At 41.9% G+C, this 13402-nt stretch overlaps 1 protein-coding gene across 2 annotated transcripts; it reads left to right on the top strand.

Annotated features, from left to right (window-relative positions):
• The first annotated feature begins 1167 nt into the window (after positions 1 to 1167).
• On the top strand, positions 1168 to 12719 carry LOC124862975 (sterile alpha motif domain-containing protein 9-like). Of its 2 annotated transcripts, none has more exons than XM_047357195.1 (4): positions 1168 to 1312; positions 1402 to 1445; positions 4593 to 4657; positions 7627 to 12719. In XM_047357195.1, the coding sequence occupies exons 3-4, from the start codon at positions 4654 to 4656 to the stop codon at positions 12225 to 12227; spliced, it is 4605 nt and encodes a 1534-aa protein (XP_047213151.1). In that variant the 5' UTR covers positions 1168 to 1312; positions 1402 to 1445; positions 4593 to 4653; the 3' UTR covers positions 12228 to 12719. The 2 variants fall into 2 exon arrangements, with proteins under 2 accessions (XP_047213151.1, XP_047213150.1); XM_047357194.1 differs by having other exon boundaries at positions 7624 to 12719.
• Positions 12720 to 13402: the final 683 nt, after the last annotated feature.

Genomic DNA, 13402 nt, shown 5'->3' with positions numbered 1-13402 from the left:
CGGCTCTGCTCCACCAATCAGCGTCAAGTCTGCATTTCTCCCGGCAAATCATCCTTTAAGGCTCCGCTTTAAAAGATCTTCATCCATGGATCCCTTCGTTCTGCAGCTGAACTTTGACCCTCTTCCACCCCATATCCACCATTTGGCTTCCAAACTGTTTCCAAATCTCCTCAGGCCTCCACTCCACCACCAGGATCGTATCGGAAGACATCTCTAAATCTAACCCTATGATGTTCATTCAAGTGCATGTCATTCTCAGCATTCAGGTCTTTTACTGGGGTCCGAGTGCCACAGAAATAAACATTCACTAATAAACGTTTCTAATTGCCTCCCTGTCTTCTCTTTGAGTCTTTCTAGGTTGAAATAGCTAGTAACCCTACATTGGTCTTGCTACAGTGCCCATATAGGTCCCAGTTTTTACCCAGTGTTTCGCTACATCTAACCCATACAGGCAATTATTATGGGGCTATCATCCAACCTGTGGACAGTCCCATATGGGCAAGTCTGGGTCCTACCCGTGTGGGGCCCAATATGTAAAAGCGACTGGAAGGGGGATTGCATGGCAATTACTATTGCAGTTTAAAGAGCATGGATTATTTTCTTTCCACTTCTTTTTGTTGGTCAGTGACATTAAATCATGATAAAAACATTGAAGTTTGTGAGTGGTATGGGGTAAAATGTGAAATGGGTTATGAATCTTTTTGCAAGGCCTGGTATGTTCTCTCTGCTGCCAAATACACACAATACCCAGGACCTATGCATCAATCTGAATTTAAACCTGTCAGTTTGACGATTATAGACTAAAATACTCTTAATGCAGTTCCCCCTCAGAATTAACCTACAATTGCTAAATAAGAACCATTGTTTGGAGCTGCTTGTTGCTTTTGGAATGAAATGCACAGACAGGATAGAACCCATACAGTACCTAACTTTACTCTTTGTGAATGGACAGTGCAAGAATGATATATTATCGAAACTACCATGTTGGGCTCTTTGAAGGGAGGAAAACTCGAATGACGTTTGCCAGCATTCCAATATGAAAAGTGGGTCATTGTTCGTTTCTTCTTCCTTTTAGTATTTGCTCCAGATTTGCCCTCGCCCTGTTATAAACTGAAGTTTAATATCCTATCATAGCACATGTCCAACCCTAAAAGTTTCCACAGAAGCGAAACTTAAGGGGGCAGGTTCGGATCATGCGCAGTGGGCGCTGCTCACCGCAGCCTGCAGCTCGCAGACAGGCTGAAAAAATAAGTCCCACCTAATGGAGAGAAAGGAATCAAACTTTTTTTTTTTTCCTCGGTTTTCATCCAATGTAAGAAACTCGTTTGCCATTCATTCTCGATAACTAACCTTCTGAGTCTCTCACCGTTCCTATAATCATCCTCCATGTCTGTCTTGCAGCCTTAAACCAGCGACTTCATGCGCATCACGGCTGCCAATCTAAAGTGAGTACTTCAAAATTTAGAGAAATTTGATCTGATTTTGTGATCTGTCTGAAGTAATGGTTATAATATAATTAGACTGACAGCATATTTTTCAGCGACATGAATCAGTACTTTGTGTTCAGTGCTCAGTTTCCTGGTTTCCAGAAGGAAAATTGTTGTGAACAAATATTATTCGTTATTTTTGGGATTGCATCTTTTTGTTTGTTGTCCAGCAGATATTTCACAAAAACAAGTGTTATCAGACATAGATAGCCTGTGTAAATACTAAATGCAGTTTTAAAATAATGATTTCATTTATTTGTGGAAATAAAGTCATGTGGATCTATGTTTATAAAACAATTCCCTCCTCAACCTAATAATTATGAAGCTCGTAAAGGGACATTGAAGTCCTGCGGTCTAAGTGTTGTTATTAAAAAACATAACGGTGACGTCTGGTTAGCACGTATTGCACGTGACGTCACATAGCTATGCCGCGAGAGCGCGGAATGCAGATGGAGGGCAGGAAGTGAAGTCAGATTTGCCATCTGTAAACACGCCCATGTTTTGTGCCGTTTACGGCTGCTCCAATCGCTCCAGCAGAAGAAAGGAAAAGCATTATTATCGAGTGCCAATGGTTGTCATTCATAAAGGTGAAAGATGTAAAAAACTATAAAAAGTTTTTTTTTAACTGAAATCGCGCCCTCTTCGCACGTCATCAAAATCACGTGACTGAAACCCGGCTATTAGATTCAATTTAATTCAATTCAAAAATACTTTATTAATCCCAAAGGGAAATTAAATGTTGTTATAGCTCATATTATGAAGGTTTCCTCAAAGAGCCGTTGTAGATGCTGATGGCTGTGGGCAGGAAGGATCTCCTGTAGCGCTCCGTCTTACAGCAGATCTAAAGAAGCCTCTGACTGAAGACACTCTGTTGTTGTAGGACAGTTTCATAAAGAGGATGCTCAGGGTTCTCCATAATGTTCTTCATTTTATGAAGAATCCTTCTTTCCACAATGATCTCCAGAGGTTCCAGAGGAGTCCCCAGAACAGAGCCAGCCTTTTTTATCAGCTTGTTGAGCTTTTTTAAGTTCCTGGCTCTGATGCTGCTTCCCCAGCAGATGATGGTAGAAGAGATCACACTCTCCACAACAGACTTATAGAAGATATGCAGCATCTTGCTTCAAACACCAAAGGAACTAAGCTTCCTCAAGAAGTACAGTCTGCTCTGTCCCTTCTTGTAGATGGCTTCACAGTTGCATCTCCACTCTAGTCTGTTGTCCAGGTGAACACCGAGATATTTATACTCCTCCACCACCTCCACTTTTTCTCCCATGATGGAAATAGTTTTTGACTTATTCCTGTTTCTCTTAAAATCTACAATCATCTCCTTTGTTTTATTCACATTCAAGATAAGATGATTGTTTCCACACCATGCCACAGAGAGGTCCACCACCTTCCTGTACTCAGCTTCTTGTCCATCTCTGATCCACCCCACGACTGCAGAATCATCCGAGTATTTCTGCAGATGACAGGAGTCTTTCTTGTACTGGAAGTCTGAGGTGTACAGAGTGAAAAGGAATGGTGAGAGTACAGTCCCCTGTGGTGCTCCTGTGCTGCTGACTACCTGGTTAGACTCACAACCCTTCAGTCTCACAAACTGTGGTCTGTATGTCAGGTAGTCTTTGATCCAGGAGATTGTTGAGGCCTCCACCTGAGTCTTCTGGAGTTTCTGACAAAGCAAATCAGGTTGGATTGTATTAAATCCGGTGTTGTGCGAAATTCTGGTCCCCTGAAATATTCTGTTCCCCCGAACAGAATACGTATTCATGTCAATGTTGTTACTTAATTTTTAATCAACAGCTCCTAGAAAAAATAAATAAATACAAAATGAACCTGGTCTTGTGAGGTTGTTTTTGCACAGTTTCGTGTTGTTTGTCTTTTCCAACTTGTGTCATGTTCACTTTAACCTGACAGTCATCAGTCAGGCACCAAACACTGTTTTCCAACATGTCGTGTTTATTTCTACTTTTTTATTACTGATATAAAACAATGGATGCTCACTCTGTTGGCTTCCTGAATAGATGAGAGTGTAGCTTATTTTTCTGGTAAATTGCGTTCTAATGTAAAATATGACAAAATACTGGATTTATAAAAGACATTTTACTGCTTTGATAATGGTATATCTGATGTTGTTTTATTTAAAATAATCCGCTCTAGTATTATTTAAGTACTTTACATATTCCTATATTAAACATACTGTCCCTGTCATGTATGAGAACATATTTCCTCTCTTTTAAAAAGAGGGGAAAATATTTATAGGAACATCATAGAGGAACACAGTATTCCAGCCTGACGCTCACACCTCGTAATGTTTTGTTGCCCCATGGGACAGGGATTAACCAATCACCTTATATTTTGAGTGGGTCATTCCTCACATCATACACAACTATTCTTGTTAATGTGGACACATTTACTCTTTATTTGCCTGAATTATAGGGGGGAACAGAATATTTCAAACAGCTGAAATAATCAGTTCCCCCTCTATAACATGGGAACAAATTCTTTTTTCAACAAGTCCTTCGCTGTGTTTATTCCTCTCATCATGGACAACTCTTGTGAATTTGGAAACATTTGCTCTTTATATGCCAGAGTTACAGGTTGTAACAAGTGGTTATTTGAGTTACTGTTGCCTTTCTACCAGCTCGAACCAGTCTGGCCATTCTCCTCTGGCATCAACAAGGCATGTGCGCCCACAGAATTGCCGCTCACTGGATATTTTCTCTTTTTCGGAACATTCTCTGTAAACCCTAGAGATGGTAGTGCGTGAAAATCCTAGTAGATCAGCAGTTTCTGAAATATGTGCGATGTGATTAGCTGATTAGAAATTTGCATTAACTAGCAGTTGGACAGGTGTCCCTAATAAAGTGGCCGGTGAATGTATCTTGCACATCATGTAAACTTCACTATCCATCGTAATGATAAGTTATATTTGTGAATTTCCGTATATTGGTAAATCAACCTTTGGCCAATGCATTGGGAAACCCTTTGCTCCTAGTTTGTCTTTCATAGAATAAGAACGAAAGTAACTTGTAGTTTGGCAATTTAAATGAGCCTACAGAGAGCTAATAGCTAAATTATGCTGTAATATTTTGTTTTCTTTTGCAGGGTGGAGGTGATGAGAAATACATGTGAAAACTGAGGAAGTAAAAGAAGGAGAAACAGAATCATGGGTAGGTTATATGTACACACGATATACAGCTGAAACCAAATATATACATACAGTGTTTAAAAAGACCTATAACCATTTGTTCTCACTGTTTGGCTTTAAATTAGACTAAACATCTCCTGTTTTAGGTCAGTCAACATTAACAAAATTATTTATTTTTGCAAAATGTTAGATTTTTCCCCCATTCCTCCTAATAGAACAGGTGTTTGTCTGCTTTCTTGCTGACACACACACCTCAAAGGTCTGCCCACACATTTTCTATGGGACTGAGAGCAGCACTTTGTGATGGCCACGCCAAAACTTTGACTTAGTTGTCCTTAAGCCATGTTTGAAAGTAGTTTGGTGTGATGCATAGGTTATTGTTGTTGTTTTTTTTTGGAAGCTCTGTTGTGCCCAAGCTTTGACCTCCTGGCTATCTTGAGATATTCATTCAATATTTCCACAAAATGTTCTTTCCTCATGATTCTATTTTGTATAGTGTACCAGTTAGGATGGTGTTTTTATTACACCAAGCTTCCTCCTTTCTTTAAAATGCATCAATGATCATTGTGACCAAACATCTCAATTTTAGTTTCATCAGACCACAGGATATGTGTCAAAAAACTAAAATCTGTGTCCCTGAGTGCATTGGCAAACTGCAATCTGGCGTTTTAGGATGTCTTTGGAGACATGGCTTCTTCCTCTCTTAATGACCTTTCAGCCTCTTCAGCTCTGCCCATAGTCAGTAAAGGACTCTTTTTCCCTGTGCATTGTAACACTCTTTTACCAGCTTCAGCCAGGATCTATACAAGGCCTTTAGTTTTTGTTCTGTAGTTGATTTGCCACATTTTGCCTCCTGAGGCCCTGTCCACACAGAGACAAACTAAAGTGTATCCGCAAAGGTATTTTGTCAAAAATATCTTCTCGCTACGAGCAGAAGATCCAACCAGCTCTCTCATAGGTACTGTCTCTCTCTTGAAGCCTAGCTAAACTGTCCATAGATACGTGCACAAGCTCGGTCACTGGACGCTTTGGGCCCCAAGACCCATTCACCAAAGGGGTCATCTTACCGTGTTGCGGTTGCACATTGGCCATCTCAGAGTAGCAATACTCCTGCTGTACAAGCTACTGACGGGGAAGCTGCAACGCTGCCCCAAACCTAGCCACGCCTGGTTAGCTTAGCTGTCACCAGCTTGTTTTCGTAGCCTCAAAGCCGAATCTCCCAGAAACATGGAGACTGTCAAGTCTTCAATGAAAGCTGGCTCCCTCAACGTGCTCCGTCGCTCGTCTGGTCCAGCTGCGACCCAGTGATGGCTTCTACAGCATACGTACAGGAACCAGCTGACGAAGTGGTTTCTTTGACAGACAGATGCAGAAGCCAGGCCAAGTTGGGGAGAAATCCTTGACCCCGTGGAGCCACTGCCACCTGAAATGTCCGAGCACGTTCCCACAACCAGCCTGCTGGATTTCCTGATGTCGGAAGACGAAAAGCTCTCTGACTTGGAGTTGGAGCTGCCCTTTTCGAATAATGATGAGGATTGTGATCCATCTCCGCCCTCGGTTCGGGTTGGAAAACCCGCTTCCTTGGGTGAGAACCAATCCAGTCATGAAAGCTTATTCTCGTCTGAACTGGATTTCGATCTGCATAACGTGTGCAAACGCACTGCTGCATAGCTAAACATCCAGTGGCCTGAGGTCGAACCGGAAGTAGTCTGTTCCCATTTCGACAGAGAGAAGCTGCCCAGATCACGGAAAACAGGCAGACAACTCATGCCGTTTTTCTCGGAGCTACTGGAAGAACTGCCTGTCTCCTGGCGCAACAAGCCCTTTAAGGAGAAGCCCTCGGTGTCTGGCAGTTCTGTGCTGGATTGTGACGGGATGGAAAAGTGCGGTCTCCGCCAGATGCCTCCAGTTGAGCCGGCGGGCACAGCGCACCTACACTGGAAGACCTCCATATCAGTGTCTAAAGCGGACCGTTTTCAGTCTGGCCTGGGGGTTAAATCTTACGGAGCAGCAGTGCCCTCAGTCCGTGGTCTGAACGTCTTGCTGCTGATGGCTTATCAGGCAGAACCCAAGAAGCAGATAACCACCTCAGCAGACGCTTCGTTATTGGATGAAGTGTGCATCATAATTGATTACTGCCCTCACCTCCATCAATTATTGATCCAGGCTCTGGGCAGAACCATGGGACTCATGGTTCTGGAGGAGAGAGCCAGGTGACTAAAATTCACCGCGCTTTCCACTAAAAAGAAGGAGGTCCTCCTGGACACCCCTGTCACACCTCAGGCTGTTCTGAGCAGTGGTCTCCTCGATGCAAAAAACGTTGGAGGAGAAGAAAAGGGATGATGAAGTCTTGAAGCTGTCTCCCCAGGTGTACGTTTGTCGCTGGGACCACGGCCCCGCACCCCAAGTGCCAGACATTTGTCCACACAGCAGCTTGCTTTTCTCCCACCTTCAGGATCCCAAGACTACCAACAGTGCAAACTGCACAGCAGAAACCTCTGCCCTCAAAGCTCAGTGACCTCAAAGCCTCAAAGTAACCCTCCTTGCTCCGATTTTGCAAGGAAGAGGTGAAAGTTTTTGAATAAACTGTCAGTGCAGCGACAGCCCTATAAATAGAGGGAGGGACACTGCCATCTCTGACTATGACAGAGTTATTTGCAGCTAATCCTGTCTGGCGTAATGTAATATGAGCTTCTGATGAAGTCACGCCGAGTTCGTTCCCAATGTGAGACACTCACTCATGCTACTCAGAGAACCGGGGTTACGAAAGTAACCTAAAGTTTTGTGTTTCCGTGTGTACATGCATAATGTTTAAAGGCATAGTAATCTTATGCAAACTTCTGAATTTGTAGAAAGTAAATAAAAAATATCTATAAAATAACCTAGTGACAATATTTCCAAAAGTAAATCTGTTACCAAAAAATGAACTTTGTTTTCTGATTTCAATAAAAAGTCCAACTTTATAATTTTTTTGTCTCTCTTTTTTAGCAGAACACCTTGAAAAGTCACCTATAAACTGGACTGAGATTGATGTAAGTGCCTGGCTAAGCTCAATTGGAGTGAAGGAGCAGTACATAAAGAAGCTTCATGAAGAGGAAGTAGATGGACGAACACTCCTTGCACTGACTGAGGACTTTTTAAAAACACAGATTTGCATGAAATCAGGGCCTGCTCATTTGATTATTCAAGAAAGAGACTCAATGCTTAATTCTCAGAGGAACAAACAGCCCACTACTGGCAAAAGCTCTGAGTTGAAGCAAAAGAAATCAGTTAAAGGTCTTCAAACAACAGAGGAAAGTTCTGAAGTTACTGTGAGAGACAAAGACGCTTCTAAAGAGAGACAAGCTGTTTGGAAAGAATGTGGGTCGTCTTCAAAGGAGGACTGCAAACCAAGACCGTTTGATGAAGAAGGGATTGATTTTATCTATGTAAAGCACAGAGTGCTCCAACCTGAATCAGGGGCTTTCAATTTGACATCTCCTTGCCATGAATATAAGTCTTTTGCATTAGCTGCTACACTGGACCGCACAAGACTCCAAGCAAAGTTCGCCAGGGAAGTTTTTAAATTTGCAATCGGTTGCATGAATGTCAGATCAAATGGCACAATACACTTTGGTGTGATGGACAGCAAGGAGAATGAAGGATATGTTCATGGTGAGATAATTGGGATCCCTGTAAAAGAAAAGGACATTTATGTAGACTCTTTGGACCTCAGTGAAAGAAGCTTCCGCTCTGACAAGGATCAGGTACTCCAGTGTGTGCGGCCACCAAGGTTCATTGAGGTTATGGATCGAGAAAGTACAGAAAAGAGGTATGTGGTGGAGGTAGACATTGTGCCTTTATTAAGCATTGTAAAGAATAAGGTGTATGCAGTGCGTCTGCCAAATTTCAAAGAGGCAACTAACAAATTAGAGTTTGAGAAAGAAGTGATTGTACGAAGAGTTGGCTCGAAGACTGAATCAGTTAGTGACAAAGACGTGGGAGATTTCTACCAGAGAGTCAAGGATCGTGATGCTCAAAGAGATGAAGCAGAGAAAAAACAGTTCCTCATTGCTCCAGAGATCTGCCAAGATCTTGGAAGAAAGCTCACAATGCTCCTGACCAATGGAAAGAAATTCATTGCAAAGGACAAATGGTTCATACTAGTCACAAACAAATTCAAATCCAACGACCTCAGTAACATCGACTGGCTACTCAACATGAATGTGTTCTGTGTCTTTGACTTTGATCCAGATTCAAAGATATCAGGTCTGTGCTGTAAGTACCTTGAGCACCATACTGCAAACATGCATTTTCTACAGAGCTACAGGCTGCCTGCTGGTATGAGCATAAAGGAATTCACAAACCACCTGCATCTGTTCGAGCAGACTAGCTGGATATTTTGCAATGGCCGCTCTGATTTCAAAGGGAATGAAACATCATGTGATGAAATGACCTGGATTAAGATGAAAATGACTTTCCTGCGGGAATCTGTGTCTCTGATCTGCAAACAAATCCTCCCAGAAGGGACATTTCAAGTAATTTTTCTGCTAACCTCTCCTGTAGAGAAGCCACTCCTGCACACCTTTTATGAGTTTTTCACAGACATGGAAGGTCATGAGGACATAATCTGCATCTGTGAATCAGAGACAAACTACCAGAAGTGGCAAAGCTTTGCAGAGGGCTCCTGTGGAAAAGAAGCTGTTAACAATTCGAGCATTGTTGGGATGAAGATGAGTCACATTAATGCAACCCTGCAGCACGTACAACCCGTCAAAGCACATGTCAGGAAACACCTGCCAGTCTTTGTGAAAGGGACATGTCTTCTTGAAACACAGATAGAAGAACAAATGTACTCTCTGGAAATTCTCACCGTGAACCACTGTGATGAAAGCACCAAAGAATTCATCAACGAGGAGAAAGAAAACATTGAACGACAGTTTTACCGAGGCGGGAGAGTCACCTGGCTCAATTTCTGGCTCGCTGAGCACAAATATGTCGAAGAGGTAATTGAAAGAGATGCATACCATGAGACGTCCCGACTTCTTAATGATGCTTTGAAATACAATATCGATCAGACTCCAGTAAACTGTATAAACATTTACCATCACCCAGGAAGTGGTGGAAGTACTGTGGCAAGACAGGTGTTGTGGCACTACAGGAAGGATCTGAGATGTGCAGTTGTAAAGCCTTACCCAACCTCTCTTGTTGCTCAACATGCCGTAGAGTTAAGAGAATATGAAGAAAAAGATCCCCAGAAGTGCCTCCCAGTGCTGCTCCTTCTTGAAGACACAGACAAGGAATATCTAGGTGATCTGAGGAATGAACTGGAGGTTGCTGTAAACATCAAACGAATCCAGTACGGAACCCTTTGTTTCATTTTGTTAAACTGCAGACGTTCCCATGATCCAGAGAAGAGATGCAAAGAGTCTCCGTTACAGAACGTGTCTGTAACCCACAAGCTGTCCGATCAAGAGAAGAGAAAGTTCGCTGGAAAACGGCAAGCTCTCGAGGAACGCTTTGCACCTCAGTTTATTTTAACATTTGTTTTGATGAGTGAAGGATTCTCCCAAGATTACATTCAAGACTTTGTGAAACACTTACTCCAGGATATTGACCAAAAATCCATCGTGACTCGCCTGATTCATTACGTTGCTTTGCTGAACACGTATGTTCAAAACTCTTTTATCTCTCAGTCTCATTGTGAAGCTTTACTCGCTTTGACGGTCCACTTGGAGAGGTTCCGCCAGCATGCGTTTGAGAGTTTACTCAGTGATCAGGCTAAGCTGGTCTTCCTGCACCTTAGAGACGAAAAGACACACATTGAATCAATCAGGATCATCCACCCCCTTGTGGCAAAGGAAATTCTGCAACAACTTCTTGGAGGCAAACAGACCCAAAGCAGATTGGCAATGAATTTTCTCTGCGAGAATGTGCTTTTTGAGCACCGATTTGGAAGAGAGGAGTATTTGTCATTTTTGAGACAGCTCTTCCTAAGGCGATCCAGAATAAGTAAAGGTGATAAATATGACAGTTTCTTCTCTCCCCTTATTGAGCATGTATGTAACAATGAGGAAAACCCCAACGAAGCAATTGAGCTGTTAAAGGAAGCATTTGAGCGTTTTCATCAAGATCCGTTCTTTGCACAGCAGCTTGCTCGTCTTCATTACACCTACGAGAAGTTTGAAGAGGCAAAACACTGGGCAGAGACAGCAGCCAAGAAGCGGCCCAATGACTCGTACATACTAGACACAAAAGGGCAGGTGTACAGAAAATGGTTTCAAGCAAAATGCAAAGCAATGGAAAATGAGAGCACACTGAAGACTGCCCAAAATACAATGGATGCTGTGGAGACCGCTCTGAAAGCCCTTGATTGCTTTCAAGAATGTGAGAGGGCAGCCAGTGCAGACATGGAAAATGTTAACAGCTCTGGGTTTTTTGCTGAGGTCGAGGTTGGATGCAGCCTTCTCAAACTAATCTCTTCACTTCAAGTGTTTGCAAACCGAACCAACGGCCACGCAGAATGTATGAAGTACCTGCTAACAGACTACATCCCAGAGGAACTCGACCGTGCCTGGGAGCCGTTTCATGACCGTTTGAAGAACCTTCACCAGACCATGCAAGATGCCCTTGAATGGATTTCAGAAGACCTCAGCTACTTCCAGACAGATATTGGAGACGAAGAGGAGACATCTGAAAGTCCTGAGGAAAAAATAAGTCATCCACTCACATGGCTGGCAAAGAAATCTGCTGAGTATGGAAAGTACTTTAGTGAAGCAGATTCTGTTGTGCTTCTGCAAAAAGGCCAGACACTCGAAAACAAACTTACTCCTTTTAAAAAACGCATGATAATCTATCATCTTGGTGGAGGGAACATAATATCCATACTCTCCAAACTATCTGACCAAAAGGATGCAGTACGCCGTTTGGAGCATATCCTCACTTTCTACCCTACCAACCCATTGAAGGCCAAATTTACTCAAATGGATATTGTAAATTACATAGCAGCACATATTTCCTTAAACTGCCTGTCCCCTCAGCCACAGAAGGCAGATCCTCTGAAAGAGCTACAGGCTCTTTGTCGCCAGTTTCCTTCGGATAAAAGGAAATGTTTGCCAAGTGCCTTGTTCTTGCTTACCATACTTTTCTGGCCCGAGGATCATGATACAAACCAAGAGAGAGAAAGCAAATATGAAATTGTGCAGTCAGCTGTTGAGCACCTTGAAAAAGACTACTGGACAAAGATGAAAGATATTCCTCAGCGGAAAAGAAGGATCTACACCCATTTTTTCCTGGGAAACGGGAATGGGCTGGACAAATTTGTCCACAAGAGAAAGTTTGACAAAACGACAAAGTGGTTCTCAGTCTCTGAGAAGCGCCTGAAGTGGTTCAGCGGTGAGGCATGGAAAAGTCCTGAGATTGCCAGCATGCTGAAACGTGTGTCTGGATGGACTGAGGATAGGGTGGTGTACCTTGAGGGTCCCCAGAAAAAGAAGTTTAATATCCTGCCACTTTTTGTGCCTTCAGTGCCTCATGGGAATGAAAACATCACCTTCTACCTGGGTTTCACCTTTAGAGGTCCTGTTGCATGCAACATTCTTGTCAAAAAATAGTTTGACAATCACATAAGTATTGTTTTAGAAAAAGCTAATCCCACAAAACAACCTCAGATAATGCTATTAATTGAGAACTGCATTGTTGTTTAAGTGGTAAGATTATTTAATATTCACATTTTGCGCTATTTGTTCTTTTTTCTATTTCTCAATGTGTTTAAAATATATAAAATTTCATAGAAAATGTTGACCAACTATTGTCTGCTGTTTTGTCATTTTAATATATCAATAATGTGTTTGTGAGCTGAAGAACAATGCTTTCCATGGTAGAATTTAAAAAATCCAATATGCTTTACAGAAACTTTGAAAGACCTAATTTTGCTAAAGGAAATCTGCAAACCAGTTAGTGGGCCTTGGCTTAGTTTCATATTAAATTGTGTTTTTTTTTTTTTTTAATCAAGGAAACATTGGAGGCTGTAAAGATCCATGTTGTTAAAATGCCTATGTATAACATATATTTCCATGTAATAAAAATGTTCTTTTTAACTAAAATTTTGTCATCTGGAATCCATCAGTTTATTAAATTCAACACAAATTAAATCATTTCACAGTTGAATTAATGTTTGTGAGGTAGACTTGTCAATCATTAAAATGTTAGAAAAACATTTACTATTTTCTTGTAATGCTAAAGACATAAAGTGACATTCATCTTTAATCTTTTCTATAAAGTTCTTGTAGTGTTATGTGTTGAGCTCAAATGAAGCCTTGTCTGAATTCCTGTCAGTATTTATCAGTCTTTCAATAATGGATAACCTTATTTGAATAACATTTTTGTTCTAATGTTAATGATTGATGCTAATTCCTTAGCTTCTATTCAATAGAGTGAAGCTTTGAATGTGAAACCTACTTTTGTCAAATAGTTCTATTGACAAGGTTATGTGTATATAAGAACAAGAACCAGCAAGAGTCCTTGCTCAACTGGGTCCGAGCCAGGGGTCTGATCACTCTCTTGAGATTCAGTGTAAATAAGTGTGAAACAGACTGGGGGAAGAAACTGTCTCTGTGGCGGCTGGTTTTAGTAAACAGTGCTGTGTAGCGGCGGCCTAAAGGTAAAACTCTAAACAGTTTATGTGCAGGGTGTGTGGGGTCGGCAGAGATTTTAGCAGCTCTTTTCCTGACCCTAGACCTGTATAAGTCCTGGATGGAGGGAAGGTCAGCTCTGATTATTCTCTCTG

This window comes from Girardinichthys multiradiatus, chromosome X (genome assembly GCF_021462225.1).
Source record: "Girardinichthys multiradiatus isolate DD_20200921_A chromosome X, DD_fGirMul_XY1, whole genome shotgun sequence".
NCBI classification, from domain to species: Eukaryota; Metazoa; Chordata; class Actinopteri; order Cyprinodontiformes; family Goodeidae; genus Girardinichthys; species Girardinichthys multiradiatus.
The sequence above is the reverse complement of the archived record's forward strand: the minus strand, read 5'-3'. Positions and strand labels throughout refer to the sequence as shown.